The sequence below is a fragment of the Harmonia axyridis genome, chromosome 1 (genome assembly GCF_914767665.1).
Source record: "Harmonia axyridis chromosome 1, icHarAxyr1.1, whole genome shotgun sequence".
NCBI classification, from domain to species: Eukaryota; Metazoa; Arthropoda; class Insecta; order Coleoptera; family Coccinellidae; genus Harmonia; species Harmonia axyridis.
Genome location: NC_059501.1, coordinates 3666079 through 3682302, shown reverse-complemented (window position 1 = coordinate 3682302; position 16224 = coordinate 3666079). Strand labels below are relative to the sequence as shown.

The 16224-nt window shown below is 34.6% G+C and overlaps 2 protein-coding genes across 2 annotated transcripts; both read left to right on the top strand.

Annotated features, from left to right (window-relative positions):
* The first annotated feature begins 402 nt into the window (after positions 1-402).
* Positions 403-4441, top strand: LOC123670714 (heat shock protein 75 kDa, mitochondrial). The gene is made up of 13 exons (XM_045604246.1): positions 403-592; positions 661-723; positions 782-1017; positions 1095-1166; positions 1225-1382; positions 1438-1784; positions 1991-2174; positions 2256-2403; positions 2456-2580; positions 3299-3486; positions 3843-4074; positions 4159-4231; positions 4289-4441. Exons 1-13 carry the CDS (start codon positions 478-480, stop codon positions 4388-4390), a joined length of 2043 nt encoding a protein of 680 aa, XP_045460202.1. The 5' UTR covers positions 403-477; the 3' UTR covers positions 4391-4441.
* A 535-nt stretch (positions 4442-4976) lies between these two features.
* Positions 4977-15971, top strand: LOC123670715 (V-type proton ATPase 16 kDa proteolipid subunit). Its single transcript, XM_045604247.1, has 3 exons — positions 4977-5235; positions 8308-8494; positions 14264-15971. Exons 1-3 carry the CDS (start codon positions 5160-5162, stop codon positions 14466-14468), a joined length of 468 nt encoding a protein of 155 aa, XP_045460203.1. The 5' UTR covers positions 4977-5159; the 3' UTR covers positions 14469-15971.
* The last annotated feature ends 253 nt before the right edge of the window (positions 15972-16224 follow it).

Below are 16224 nucleotides of genomic sequence, written 5' to 3'. Positions count from 1 at the left end.
ACAATAAAATGCTTTAGAAAACCCCAAATCCTCACAACTCTCAATGATGCTTTAAAAAAAATCATTAATTCATTGTTATGACATCTTGCGATTTCCAAATGAACTAACTTCTAGTTGTAGAATTCATTTATAGATGGCGCTCATTCTAGCTTATAGAGTTCTGCGATTTTCGCAAGATATCTGTTGAGCTAATATCTAGTTAAAGCATTCGATCAGAGATGGCTATCAAATCTTACGTATAGAGTACTTTATCTTTACAGTGACCTCTGTTTTTCTTTAATTGAATTACTACTTTGTTTTTGGACTTTGTTCATAGATGGCGATCGAATTTTGATTATAGAGTTCTTCAATTTTTCGTAAAGGCACCTTCAGTACAGTTTTAAAACTTTATAGGTTAGATTTTCAAGAAAGACATAACCTATGCAGATAGTGACGGTACCCAGGAGAAAAATCTCATAAGAAATACAGTGAAATATAATGTTTTCAATTCCAAGACTAACACGAATCAGTTCAAGAAGAATATTTCTTCTTAAAGGAAGAGTGCCGGTGAAAAATATTCCTTCAGCTCTACAACAAATTCACGTACCGGCATGTAAGTGAAATCTTATCAGAAATTCAATAATGCATTTTCCCTTTTATTTCTGAATCTATATTTTGCAGATAATATATCTCCACGTACATTCAGTACTGAAACTGTGAAAAAACAGGATGAACCACCAGCAGGTACGTTGAAAACTCACAAAATTTGTATTAAATACGCTACAATACTCTAATTTTTTAGGTGAAGCAACAAAACATGAATTCCAAGCGGAAACCAAAATGCTTTTAGACATAGTAGCTAAATCATTGTATTCCGAAAAAGAAGTATTCATCAGGGAACTTATTTCAAATGCAAGTGATGCTTTAGAAAAGTTTCGGTATGCTCACTTATCAGAAAACAGTTCATTAGAAGAAACTGATAGACCTCTAGAGATCAAAATAGAAACAGATAAACAAGGAAGAATATTGACAATACAGGTATGAAAAATACATATACATAATATGTAAAATTGCGCTCAGTCTGGTGAAAAATAAAGTTCTTGCCTTTTTTCCAGGATAGTGGAATTGGAATGACAAAAGATGAACTTATATCAAATTTAGGAGTAATTGCTAGATCTGGATCCAAAGTAAGCTCATTTTTTTTTTAAGTAAGAGTTATCTTCATTTACTATATATATATTTCAGCAATTTCTTCAACAACTGAAAGACAAAGAAGGAAGTGGTGACAATAATATAATTGGTCAGTTTGGTGTTGGTTTCTACAGTGCTTTCATGGTTGCCGATAAAGTGGAAGTTTATTCAAGAGCTTCAGGCAGTCCTGGTTATAAATGGAGTTCAGATGGGTTAGGAAATAATTGAAAAATATCTAGCAATATATAAACAAAATATTTTCTTCAGATCTGGAACATATGAAATTCAGCCTGTAGAAGGTGTCAATTTGGGTACAAAGATCGTTCTTTACCTAAAAACTGAGTGCAGGGAATTTTCTGATGAAGAAACAGTAAAAAATGTCATCAAAAAGTACAGCAATTTCATTGGGAGTCCAATAGTTTTAAATGGGGAAAAAGCTAATACTGTTGAGCCTTTGTGGTTGCAGAACCCAAAAGATGTTCCAATAGAAAAACATCAAGAGTTTTATAGATATATAAGTGGCAGTTACGACTTGCCTAGATTTGTTTTGCATTATAAGGCTGATGTTCCTCTATCTATCAGGGCTCTTTTATATTTTCCAGAAGGAAAACCAGGTGAGAACCACACATATAAAAAAATTTGTAAGTAAATGACCAAAATGGTTTTTTGCAATTCAGATTCATAAACTCTAGTCAAAGTCGGAAATATACATTGTTCAATAAAAAATAATTTACTTAAGACCTAATTCAATTTTTGGTTTAGTTTTCTCAGATGTTTCGTCAAGTAGAGTTAAATTAATTCATAATTTCATATTTTTTAGGACTATTTGAAATGTCGAGAGAAACAGAGACTGGTTTAGCACTTTACACACGCAAAGTACTCATAAAAAGCAAAACAAATAATATTCTTCCAAAATGGTTAAGATTTGTTAAAGGTGTTGTCGATTCTGAAGATATTCCTTTGAATTTGAGCAGAGAACTTCTTCAAAACAGCGCCCTCATAAGGTGAGAAATTTACGAATTTAGCCTTGTGATTTCTTGTAATTTCCTTGTAACAATGTTTACCTTCCATGCCGTTATTTCTAGGAAACTTCAAACTGTATTGACTGGCAGAGTCATCAAATATTTGCAAGAGCAACAGAGTAAAAAACCGGAAGAGTATGAGAAGTTCTTTAGTGATTACGGTATCTTCATCAAAGAAGGTATAATAACGAATCACGACCAACTGGAAAAGGTACGTTTTTTTTTATTTCAACTGGAAGATTTTTGAGAAAAAATCTTTGTAGGAAGAAGCTGCTAAGCTCCTTCTCTTCGAGTCTTCTCAACTTGCCGACGGAAAGAAATGCAGTTTGAATGACTACATCACAAGAACCAAAGAAGAGAAGACGATATTTTATCTTGCTGCTCCTAGGTAGGTGAAAAATTGACTGAATTTGTATAGGTTAGAAATTATAACTTAACCTAATGATCAAAAATGTTGTATTTTCTATAAAAATTCTTGTAGTTTAGACTTTTAGGAATGATTTAGAATTATGTATAAAAAAATATTTGCCTTTGTCTTCAATAGAGTCAATTTTTTTTCTCTGAAGCATTCTTTTGAGGACTGCAAAAATTGCTAAGGGCAGATCTGGAGAATAAGCAGGGTGGTCTAGTTGAAAGCACAATTTGTTCAATTTGACCATGATTTTCACAGATTTGTGACAAGGAGCAGTGCCAATACACAATATTCGTTTTATTCAATTTTTGAAACAATAACAAATGTAGCGTTCCTCAGCCTGCAATATTTTGATCCAGAGTTAACCCTAATTGTGATGCTTGGTTCAAATGAGAAAAAAATGGTATGGCACTAGTGGTGCCAACTGTACGCCAAGCCCGGGACTTATTGAGTCATATGTTATGACAGTTAGTTGTTGACATATCCAATTGACGTCACTAATGCCTTTTTGGGTCAACTGCAATTTCGGCAGCCTCATTGATTTTTTTTTTCGTAAATGTTTACGCAAATTTAATACATTCACTTTTTACAAATTCAATAAACTTCACTGATTCATTTGAGGATTTGAAAAATTTGTTGAATAATTTGTAAACTATACAAGTTGAATTTCAATTTTGTTTGGTTTATTTTACAGCCGGGCCTTAGCAGAAGCATCTCCATACTATGAGTCTCTCAAGAAAAAACAGCAGGAAGTTCTGTTCTGTTTTGAGCCATATGACGAGCTGGTACTCATGCAGCTCCAACAGTTCAGGGGTTACAAACTGATATCGGTAGAAAAAGATATGAGAGACGACAAAGAAGCCAGTGATCTTACAAATTTGGGTAACATTTAACTCTATAGATGTTTTTTACCCGCTGGTTCAAGGGAATTTATTTATTTCTATATGCTTTATGATTTCCTTTACAAAATTATTCGAACAAACTGGCCATAGTTGTCACCGATCTTTGTTAGAAGAGGCACTAAAAAAAAAGAAGATTCTGTTGAAGTATCACGTAATTCTATGTTTTCGTACCTCATCACAGACCAGGGAGTTCTGATCTGTGTTCAGAAGACAGATTTAAAAAATGTACATGAGAAAACACCCATACTAATGCAAACAACCGTAAAAAGCTCTTGGCTTCACTTCACTGCTTTTCTCATTTTTTTAATTTTCGTTTGATTGAAAATGTCCTTTCAGGTGAAGACAGTTTGAAGAGAAGTGAAATCAACGAATTGTCCGATTGGATCAAAGGGAAGTTATCGGGGAAGGCCACAAACGTAAATGCAACCACTCGTCTAGAGAATCATCCTTGCGTGGTTACAGTTGAGGAGATGGCAGCAGCAAGACATTTCATTAGGACACAAAGTCATCAACTATCAGATGATAGAAGATATGCCATTTTACAGCCACGATTGGAAATAAACCCAAGGTTGATGAATTTAACATTTCAATAAATTATGACCTGTCATAATGTAAACTTTCTTACCTTTCAAATTTCAATTTGTAATTCCAGGCATACAATAATCAAGAAGTTGTACAAGTTGACGAAGGAAAATCCAAAATTGGCCGAACTTTTAGTAAAACAAGTAAGTTGTGGCACTTTTTTAGGAGTAACCAGATAGATGTTTTAAATTTTTTTTCAGCTTTTCATCAACTCAATGGTAGGAGCTGGTTTGGTGGAAGATCCAAGGGTACTTTTGGTGTCGATGAATGATCTATTAGAGCAAGTTCTGGAGAAGCATTAATTCAACGTATTTTGTACATAGTTTTTTTTCAATAAAAGAATCAAACAAAAATAATATTTTTTTGCCCTAAGAATAAACATAAAAAAATACTGTATACCTTCAAACTGGAGCATTTATTTCGTTAATTTCTCTTCAAAAAAAATCCTCAACCATATTTTCAACTGATATCAATAAATGAATAACCATTTCTTTTAGTGCCACAGAAAAAAGTTAATTATAAATACAAAAACTAAGTTATTACGTAACGAATATAATGAATTCATTGGAAATTTCAATCATGTGCTGATAAATGATTTGACATTCAGTTCCGATCTATTTGGGTTGAATTTGAATCTCCCGCCTGAAAGACCAATTGATCATGTGACCTTTCAAAATCGAATAAGAGCCTCAATTTTCCTTGTATTTCAAGTTAAATGAATACATCAATATTCCTCAATAATAAATGTCGATAACACCGTTATGGAATTTTCGAAATAAACAAAATTGCGATCCCAAAAATTTCTAATCAGAAACGTCAATCCGAAGTGTCAAGATGACATCACTGAAATTATCAATTTTTGGCTTCTTATTGGTGTACGCCTGTCCCTAAATGAAACCGACCAATAGCCTGCGCAAATGTTTCTCCACTCCACTTGTAATTTCTTATCGTCATATGACCTAGCCTGGTAAAGTCGTGTCGTGTGTAGGCCATATTGTCAGTGGGTTTTCCAGTTTGGTGGTGTGTTCACTCAAGAATTTAGTCCATTTAGACCTGTAAATACTCTACAAAATGTCTAAAGAAGAATCACCAGTCTACGCACCCTTCTTCGGTGTCATGGGGGCGTCAGCTGCCATAATTTTCAGCGGTAAGTGCTATTATTAAGCCAGGAACAGATCCCGTACTCGTATTGATTTATTACATTTTCCTCTTTTCGAAACGAATCATCATTGTTTCCGAAATGGAGGCATGTATCGGGATAATTGCAAGGGTTTTTCGTTTTTCATGAACTTCTGTATCGATTTCATTGTGAATCTGGTATTGTGTGATTTGTAATGGTCATGGGCGTTTATTATCAATAGGTCGTAAAAGATGGACCTAATAGATATATGGTACCCTTCGTTTTGGATGGGTAATCGAAGTTTATGATCATTATGGGTTTTTTAGAAGTACTGACGGTAGTACCGATGACCTACTTAGTGGTACCTTATTTGCGATCTCGAAGTCACATGCTTTGTTGACCCGCCTATAGAATCATGTAATTTTTATGTTTTATGATATAGCTTGGTGGTATTGTAACGAATGCATTGTTTCCAACATTAAAATTTTATTCTTTCTTATAGTGATGAATTTTTCTTTGATTTTTCTCATTTTCATTGTGTATAATCTCTGTATTTTTCCTTTACCCCCTCCAATAATTATCCTTTCGTACTTTTGGTTAGATTTGCGTTTGGTATCGATTTTCTACGACTCATCAGAAGGAAACTTGGTTTTCCATTCAAAATTCGGAAAATACGAGGGTGTTGGCGTTAACACCTGACAAGCATGTGATCTTCAAGGTTCAGCAAGTTCATTATAATCGGTAAATCACATGAATCCCATGATCACTATCTGCTGGTTCGATTTTCATTCATCCCATCAATAGAAATGTCTCTGCTGTTCCAATTTAATTTGTTAAGTTCTCCGTCCTTTGTTATCCTTCATTGTGGCTAATGGAAATGAATTTCTCAGTTATCAGCTAGTAATGGCAATTTGTTGATACCTATAATTTTATTTCCGTTCAAAACAATGAACGTTAACCTTCATGTATTGAACATTTCGGCAATGTCTGCAATTTGAGGACGAAGTAGTGTTTTATTTCTTTCATTTCAACCTTGATCCATTCGTTAGAAATTTCTCCGAAGAAAAAATTGAAGGTCCTAAGTCATGTGATACGAAATTGAAACTTTTAGAATATAGGTTACAGAGATCTTGTGACACTAGAAATTTGAATATTTTCATAGTAGTCCAGCAAATATTTACACATAACGTGTGATAAGATCTGTATTGTTGCTACGAATTTTGAAATTATAAAACTACGAATGCAGTTATTTTGTAAGAATGAGCTTAGTCCTATTAATTAAATATATATTTTTATCAGGTACAGGTAGATGAATGTTTTGGAATAATTGGTGTTGCAGATAAGGCTGAATAGGTGTAATGATAGATCATATGCAAATTAAGATTTTTGTTAATGTTTTATGAGACGAGAAAATTATTTGTTGAGTGACGTATACAAGAAAGAAAGTAACAATTGTTAAAATTTGGTTAGGCAAATAGCTGAGACCATAAATTAAGAATCAAGATCAGCATTATATTCTTTCGGTTTTGTGGTTGATTTTTCTACGAACTCCAGTAATTGCTCCAGTGGGATTTTTAAGAATGGCGGAGTCGAGGCAATGCTTTTGTCATATCAATTAGAGCTATTATTCAATGAAACAGTAAACATCTTCGTTGAAAACCATAAACTTGACACTGAAATGGAGGTTATACAAGAACCGGGCGCCTAGAAGTGTCATGTGCTTGTTTGAATATACTTTTCCAGAGAAAAGTTGCACTGGCTTCGATGAAAATTAGGGCTTATCTCGCTCACGTTGATTGTTTGAATGGACAGAGAGACACCGTGATAATTTCATCATTAGATTGTTTGTTCAACGATAAGGATGATATCCCCTTGTCACTAGGTGATAAGCTCTTTTCCTCGTATCTTCTGGGCTTTGAATTTGAAAAATCTGTATAAAAAAATCGTTTGCCTTCAATGCTTCGATGGATTTTCGGAAGCGTATCGGAATTTTGTGCGGAAAATGGATAAACGATTTCCCGATTTTACGGATTTTCCTCCTTTTGATAAAAGTCGCCATGTCAATGTGCTGGCGATTCGTTTAAAGATATGAGTTTTGTACTAAAATGAATGAGATGTGCTAGTATGTCGAATAAGTACTTACCAAGAATCATCCAATGGAATACAATATTGTTATCCATCTAAATTCATTTTATCGGGATAATTATTTGAAGAAAATTGTAATTTTCTTTAATAGACCGCGAATTTTCTTCTAAAAGTTATATCGACTGAAAACACTTGCCCTGAAGTGGTGAAGTGTTCGCAAGCTCAGTTTTTATTGCTAGTAAAACACTTCCTGCCTCAGATTTCTAGTAGTAGTAGTAGTAACTGTTGTTTATTGCCTCTAAACAAATGGCCCTTCAGCCTCAGATTTCTATTTTATTAAATTCAACAAACTTAAAATCTCACCTCTGAAACAAGAACTCAATGTACACTCGAGAAAATAATAGAAGTAAATTTGAATGCAACGCAGTAAATGAGCATTTGCCCAGTCTAATTGAACAAATTCACAAAATGGAACACTCTTATCCTTTTACGAATTAAATAAATTGAAGGCTCAGTTCATGTAGAGTATTATTATCACAATAAAAAAGGAAACCTCATTAAACACAAATAAAATCACGTTTGTGCTATTAAAAAGCTAAATATGACAAAGACAAATACACACATTGGCTTCAAAACAGTAAAATATAAACAAAGCAGCAGGGACCTATTGCGACAAAATATTTTGCAACTTTTCACATGAATTATGTCCACAATCGGAAAATGCGAAGTGAAAACTCAGAGCAAATAAGATAAAACAGGGTAATTTACACACATATATTTATATTTGTGGAAATTACGTTTTATTTCATTTAGAATGGGTTTTCATCAATAAGATCGAATCCTTCGAAAGTTGCAAACTTTGCAACTTCAACAAAATGCGCATTTTGTTAGTCTTTCCATTTGTGTATAGAAACAGAGCACAAAACATTAAACCTAGTCGCGTAGGCGATTTTATGGTTAGGCCGTTTGAACGGTAGGCACGATATCACTAATACGTTCTTCTTCTTCTTTTAGCGCTGGGAGCCGCCTATGGAACGGCGAAATCTGGAACAGGAATTGCCGCCATGTCCGTCATGAGGCCGGAACTGATCATGAAATCCATAATTCCCGTGGTCATGGCTGGTATTATCGCCATCTACGGGCTTGTCATAGCTGTACTGATTTGCAGTTCAATCACACCAAACCAATACACCCTGTACAAGTAAGTTGTCGCAAGACGGAGCGGTTTTCCTCGAGTGACAGCTCGTGATACTTCATTTTGGTCTTTAGGGCACCTACTTGGTATGATGCGGGTGGTCAATAATGTATCTAAAAAAAAAAACAAAATTTAAACAATTGTATAGAGTTGAATCTCTAATACTCTACTAACACTTATCTCCCAAGAAGTTCTAGTTTCCGCATGCGCAAAGCGCAACACACAGGCTAAAATTTCTTTGAGACTGAGACCCTCCATCTTTCTGAATTGTTTGATATGCATTTTACAAGTGGAGATCCTTAAATCGAGGACCAAAAAAATTAGCACCTATAATTGAATTTACCTGCCCTATATTTCTTTACTTTTAAGAAGTGATGCATCAACATCAGTCTCTGTTTATTTTCTGAAGGTGTTGCTCCACTTTCAGTATAGGTATAGCAGAACTCCACGACGTGTTTATTTAGTTTTATTTTCACTTTCCCACCATAAATTCATCATTTCAACAGATGTTAGAGGATCTATCAGAAGAGCAGTGACCCTTTGCTCTCCCTGAAGTGACCGCCACTGCATTTTACTACATCTAGTACATTAAGATATATGAAATGATGCTTCTTCGATTTTTTCTGGCAAAGAGAACACTTTTCTTATGGTCGAATAATTGACAGATATATTATGTTCAAAGTGATGTGGTCAAACAAAGATTGAAGAATCTGGTGATCAACAAGAGATCTCAGCTAGAAGCCTTCTCTGCCTAGGAAGGGATGCATCTTTGGATGTCACTTTCCCACATGGTGAGAAAGAAGTCTAGAGAATGAAGTCTAGTATTCACCACCCATTACTTCATGTAAACTAAAGGTTGTGCCACTAAGAGCGCAAGATCTGAACTGTGTGCAATTTCGGAAATCATTGTAACAACATTGGTTATGTCGAGTCAATGATACAAGATGATTTTCAGTGATGAGGATCAGAAAATCCTCGAATGATTCATGAAAATGGAAAAAGCGTCACTGTTTGGTCTGCATTGTGGTTTGGGTAATCCTCAAAAACGAACAAGGAATTTCAGTAGCCTTGAATGACAAACATCGCCTTGCTATGATAATCCTGTTTTTGTGCATCAGCTTGAAGATAAATGACAACAAGACAAGCTTGAGAAATATTTAGGTCCTTTCTTGAGATTTGACAACTTTGGACTTTGGCTGTGGAGTTTTTAGGAGACAAAGGATTATGCAAACGAGCTTGCGGCCACCAATGCATTAAACATCGAAATAAGTTTCAATCACATGTAGACAATACTATTTGTGAATAATTCACCAGAAGTGTATGCTTCTGACAGCAAAGCTATGGTCCATACATAATCACCAACTGCCTACTTTATAGCCCAATGAATCTTAAAGTCACGATCCACAGAAGAATGTGTTTTATTGGAATATAAATTTTTTATTATAAACCCTTTATAATTGAATGCATGGTAAATTCCCAAGCCCACTTCTCTGGCTTGTCGACACCCAATATTGAGAAACTATTAAAATCTACATGAAGTGATTTAGGAACTATCAACTAACATATCCAAATGCCCAACACGATTAATTGATTAATTACAATTTTCTATTTTCGAAACGAATCATTGTTTCCGAAATGGAAGCTTGTTTTCCTTTTTTCATGAACGTCTGTATCGATTTCAGTGTGAATCTGCTATTGTGTGATTTGTAATGGTCATGGGCGCTTATTTTCAATAGGTCGTAAAAGGTGGACGTAATAGATATATGGTTCCCTTCGTTTTAGATGGGAAATCGAAGTTAATGATAATTAGGGGTTTTTTAAAAGTACTGACGGTAGTACCGATGACCTACTTAGTGGTACCTTATTTGCGATCTCGAAGTCACATGCTTTGTTGACCCGCCTATAGAATCATTTAATTTTTACGTTTTATGATATGGCTTGGTTGTATTGTAACGAATGCATTGTTTCCAACATTAAAATTTTATTCTTTCTTATATTGATGAATTGTTCTTTGATTTTTCCCCTTTTCATTGTGTATAATCTCTGGATTATTCCATTACCCCCTCCAATACTCATCTTTTCGTACTTTTCGTCAGATTTGCGTTTGGTATCGATTTTCTTCGACTCATCAGAGGAAAGCTTGGATTTACATTCAAAATTCGGAAAATACGAGATTGATGGCGTTAACAACTGATGAGCATGTGACCTTCAAGGTTCACCGAGTTCATTATAATCAGTGAATCGCATGACAACTATCTACTGGTTCGATTTTTATTCATCCCGTCTATAGAAATGGCTCTGCTGCTTCAATTTAATTTGTCAAATTCCCTCGTTATCTTTCTTTGTGGCTAACGGAAGTGACTTTCCTACTTATCAGCTGTAGAAATGGCAATCTGTTGCTACCTATAATTTTATTTCCGTTCAAAACAAATATTGAAGCAATTCGGCAATGATACTGATACAGGGAATTCATAATTGAAAGGCCATGGTTGACTTTTAGACACCTACATCAATTTTTGCCCTTTCAACAATCGAAGTAACGATGAACACAGTAACAAAGCCTACACGGAACAGAGGCCTAGAGAGTCAGGATGGTAAACATTGCAAAAATGGACATGGACCATCTGGTGCGTCTGAGCGCTGTCCAGAGCCTCCTTATGTTTTTGTCGTCTGGATCACGAACCGAGGTAGTTTACGTTGTCCTGTTATTGTTCCGTGTATTTGAGTGTCTGGGATTGATTAGTAATGCGCTTACGCGTTTCTATTTTGGTACGCCCGTGCCTACACACCTAGCAGACTGTCCCCGGTCTAGTAAGTGCGACGTCGGGACCACGACACCTTTGTTACATCTCGGACGCGTCGGTGGAGGCGTCTCGAAGAATTTTCCGCGATGCGTACAACTTTTCCGAGCACTTGTACGATCGCGGAAAACCGCCCGTGTGTGGGTGAAGTCTGCTTGCTGAATGTCGCAGAAGACGCCTCTGGTGGTTAGTGGCATCGATGCGCTTGGTTTGAAATGTTTGTATACCAGGTGGTCTGTGTGGTTGTAAATGGACGAGATCTGCAAGTAGAAGTACCAAAACACTGATGGGTGTTGCAGATTGAATTCTTGTATGGTTTGTGGTCTATCAATCCACCAGTTTACGAGTTTTGTAAAGACATTATTACTTGGCCATCAAGGAAATCTACTTTGTTAGATGTGAATAATATTTATGAAGCTCCCTTTTCAGTTCACGATATGACCATAACCTGAAAACCTATATTAGGCAGATTCAATTGTCACAAACAAAGAAGGATATTTTATATCAAATATAAGTTATTCTAATTCCCACTATTTTATTTTGTAAATAATAATTGTTTCGCTTCACAGTAGCTTCTTAAGATGTCTTACATTTCAATAACTTAAAAAGTTCAAGTTATTCAAAATGTAAAAGATCTGAAGAAGCTACTGTGTAGCAAAGCAATTGTTATTTACATAATCATGTCATTATAGTGGGAATTAGTTTAACTCGCATTTAATATCAATTAAAAATGGATTCCCACCAATTACCGACCAAGTCGATCAAATTCAAAGAATTTATCTCCTAGATATACAGGGTGGCCATTTGAAAACGAAACAGACGAAATAAAGTTTTTCGATAGAAATGCTCGGACAGGTCGATTTCTGTTTCGAGGGGGACAACTTAAGATGTAGGTTACGGACGCATAGCGCTTCAACCCTTGCTACTACAACCCTCACCCCCAAATTTTGAATTGGGAAGATGGGGTGAGTGATACCTCATTTGAAAGGTATTTTTATACTGATTGCAGCACAGTAATTGTTTTTTCATTTTATGCATTAGTTCTCGATATATTCTTAACTAAGTATTTGAAATTAAGTGGTGTTTTCATGGCACTTGTAGTGTTTTGTGAAAAATCGACATTTTGAGCTTCAAAACAACCATGACTGTGGCTTCCTTCCTAACTAACTAACGCATGAATATTTCGAGAAATAATGCATAAAATGAAAAAACAATTACTGTGCTGAAATCAGTATAAAAATACCTTTAAATTGAGGTATCACTCACCCCATCTTCCCTATTCAAAAATAGGGGGTGGGGGTTGTAGCAGCAAGGGTTGAAACGCTATGCGTCCGTAACCTACATCTTAAGTTGTCCCCCTCGAAACAGAAATCGACCTGTCCGAGCATTTCTATCGAAAAACTTTATTTCGTCTGTAATCTCGTCTGTTTCGTTTTTAAATGGCCACCCTGTATATTCTTTTTATTGGCATTATAGCTGGTTTTGTGCTTTTTAGAACCCATAAAAAGTCGAGAGTAAACCTGGTAAAATCAGACACTTTCGGGTGTTTTTCTATTAGAATTACATTGGAAAATGAGCGATTTCTTGGATAATTTTAAGAAAAAGAATCCTATAAACATGGATCCGCAAACGTTTTGTTTTCGAGATAACAGGTTGATCCTTGTAGTCCTACTTTTTGTGATGATTATACCAGCTTATCGAATCTTTGCTACAGATTGGTTATATAAGTTCCAGAACTTATAATATTTTATTTATCACAAGTTACTATTTGGTTTTTTATAACAATCTGGATTCTCTTACGGGTTACAAGAGATTTGTTAGAAATTTTTTTTCTCTATATCGGTAGCATATACGACAAAATTACAATAACCCAAAAAATGTAGTACTGGACCAAAGTTTCTTTTTACATTTTTCAAAACTTTCAGTGGTCCACCAAAAAAAAAAGTTCTGGCGGAAGAAAGTGGGCATTGTTCCAGAAAAAATATCACCCTGTAAATTTCCATTCAAAATTAGCTTGTCACATGATGAAAACTTTAAATTGGAATATCTATACAAAATTTAAGTAAATATCTTGTGAAGGGAAGGTGCCATGAAAAACTTGAAAAAAAATCAAACTGTATTTCGAAAACAGAGCTTTTGCGGTCCCATGTTTATAGGACTTTTTTTCTCTTAAAATTGTCCGAAGAATCTGTCATTTTCATTTGTACCTGTATTTTGGTACTTGCCGGAACTCTCCTATCTTATTAATTGTTCCGTTATCTGTCAAATTTGTAATAGAGAAAACAGTTCTGCCAACCAATATTTTTCAATGCTAAAGTCACTAAACGATATTTATGGAAATATTCTATGAACTTCTATAAAATTTTAATTAATCAGGGGAAATAATGTATAAAACTCGTACATAAGGCTCATTCTAATAATCGTCCATTCAAAAACTCGCCATTTCTTTGCTTGTTTGTGAATTTTGAACACATGAAAGAATATAAATGCCTTCTGCATTTGTATTATAAATAATTCTTCGACATTAATTGAATGATATAAGAATTGTCAAGTATTTAACTCGAGTGTACATATTTTGAAAACTAAGACAGACCAGGAAGTTCTGACTTCAGATTTGTGGGAATTGAGTATATTTGGAACTAGCGCCCTTCACGTCAGTTCTAATCTCATTTTTGTGAAATATTTATGTATGAAAAAAAGGCAGTGGAAATGAAAGGGTTGTATGTTGCAGTTTGAGAATATGATTTTAAGAACAGAAACTAAGTTAATTTAATTTTAAGAATGATTTATTGATGTGTTCATTTTTTTATGTTTGTTTTAATTTAGTAGCTAAGATGCCAGTTTTGTACAACTGTTTCGAGGTCTGAAATAAACGATTTAAAAAAAATGTACCAATGTTCAGTACATATGCAATGTGTGGTGTATTTTCAGATAGTACAGTTTGTTCATACTCTAACCGTTTGTAATTTTTCAGGGGTTTCATCCACCTGGGTGCCGGCTTGGCGGTAGGATTCTCCGGGTTGGCCGCTGGCTTCGCCATCGGTATTGTGGGAGATGCAGGAGTCAGGGGAACGGCCCAACAGCCCCGCCTGTTCGTCGGAATGATACTTATCCTCATTTTCGCCGAAGTATTAGGTCTTTACGGTCTCATCGTCGGCATCTACCTTTATTCGAAGTAAATTATCTTAAATTATTCATCCCATTCCTCACACTCTCAATCTTCCCCCCTCCACCCGCCCAACAACCAACATCCGTTCAGTTCCTCAACAAAAAACCAGAACAGAAATAGCCACGAGAAACTATCAGACGTTAGCCTCCATCATTTTATTGACTATCCGTTTTTTTTTTTTTTAAGTTGAAGAAAAAAGATGTTTGTCTGTCAAAGTGTAAAAATATGTATAAAATGGCAAAGCTTTGATTGAATGACCTCTAAAATGATTGTTGTTAGTCGAAAACAAAAAATATTAACGATGAATTCGCTGTGTATATAATTGAAAGGTACACCTTCGTTATTTTACGGTTAGTTTGAAGAACAGAATATTCGGGAGAACCAGATTCATGAGAAAAGGCATAAATATGTTGGTCCATTCAATAAAAAGTATTCCTTAAGCAAATTGTATTGTATAGTCATTATGTTTATATAAGTAGATAGATTTATAGGTTTCATTATTTGATATAATGATTATATCCAATTTGGCTTTATTGAGCCACCTTTAAAATAATGAATAAAGTTAAACATAAAGAAGCACAATTATTTTCAGTTCTGAAATTTTATTGGTCTGATTTTCTCATTAATTCAGTGATTGTTGTTGTTTTTTTTTTTAATTGGAACTCTCTTTTTAGGGCTACATATCATCGCCAAATATGTTTTTATTTCATTCTGTAGCTTAGGCAAAGTATTGTTGTTCAAGTTTTGCTCATCGTTTTCAACGATCATACATACATTAAGATAAAAAGGAGTTTTATTCATGAAATTATTCGACCCCTTTCGCAATTCATCTCCTCAACGGTTATTGGTCGAAGAAAAGCTGTTTTTTGGCAGTCGATGAAGAGCTAAGTGTTAAACTTCTCTGTAGAGTAGATACTTAAGAGAAATGGCATTTTAATCTCTGTTCCACTTTGTCATCATAGTTTTTTGTCGTATGTGGCTCACTAAATAGTTCAGATCGTTCGTGGTGAATTTCACATCAATTGTAATTACTCGATCAACACTTGTTAACGAAACAATAGCTCTAATTCATATTTTTCTATATAATCTCCGGAAAGTTATAGGGAGAGAGAGTTTAGCAAAATTTTGTTCAAGTATATGATTTGTACATTCCATTACTTCTGCCTTAGAGAATTTGTTGTTTATAATTTGACAAAATATACAGAGAAAATGTAAACTTGTAATCAGAACAGAATTCTTGAGATATTAAAAACATAGATCTATTCATTGTTCATTTTTGCCTCAACACTTAAAAGTTCCAAGTAATCGAAAGAACATTTTTTCATGCTGTGTAGTAGTAAATCAGTATTCTCGAGGTAAGAAGATGAAAGATTATTTACACTCGAGGACCCTGTACAAAGAATCGAATGGAAAGGTAAGTCTGTATCCTTCCACCCTTTTATGTTTTCTCTGTATAGCAATGAAAACTGTAGTAAAAACAATTTATGTTAATACATCTTTGCCTCTTGTCGTAGTTTGAATTTTTTTTTCTTTTGATCATTTACCGATTATTTTTGGTGTTGTAGCTTCCCACGTAATATAAACTAAAATGATGTCTTATTTCTTGAAAATAGGAATTAAAGAACAAAATATCACTTCAACAAAAAAAGTTGACAAATGTGCTAAAAAGCTTTTAGAAATTCAAATAATGTAGACCTATTATCACGTGATCAGAAACGAAGTGGATTGGTCAAACGGATGATGACGTCAATTTACATTTAAAACCT

Coding starts and splice junctions, on each gene's coding strand:
- LOC123670714 (XM_045604246.1), top strand. CDS start 478: ATGTTTTCAATTCCAAGACTAACACGAATCAGTTCAAGAAGAATATTT. Junction 724..781: donor ACAGGATGAACCACCAGCAG/GTACGTTGAAAA, acceptor CTAATTTTTTAG/GTGAAGCAACAAAACATGAA. Junction 2,175..2,255: donor CAAAACAGCGCCCTCATAAG/GTGAGAAATTTA, acceptor CGTTATTTCTAG/GAAACTTCAAACTGTATTGA.
- LOC123670715 (XM_045604247.1), top strand. CDS start 5,160: ATGTCTAAAGAAGAATCACCAGTCTACGCACCCTTCTTCGGTGTCATG. Junction 5,236..8,307: donor AGCTGCCATAATTTTCAGCG/GTAAGTGCTATT, acceptor TTCTTCTTTTAG/CGCTGGGAGCCGCCTATGGA. Junction 8,495..14,263: donor AACCAATACACCCTGTACAA/GTAAGTTGTCGC, acceptor GTAATTTTTCAG/GGGTTTCATCCACCTGGGTG.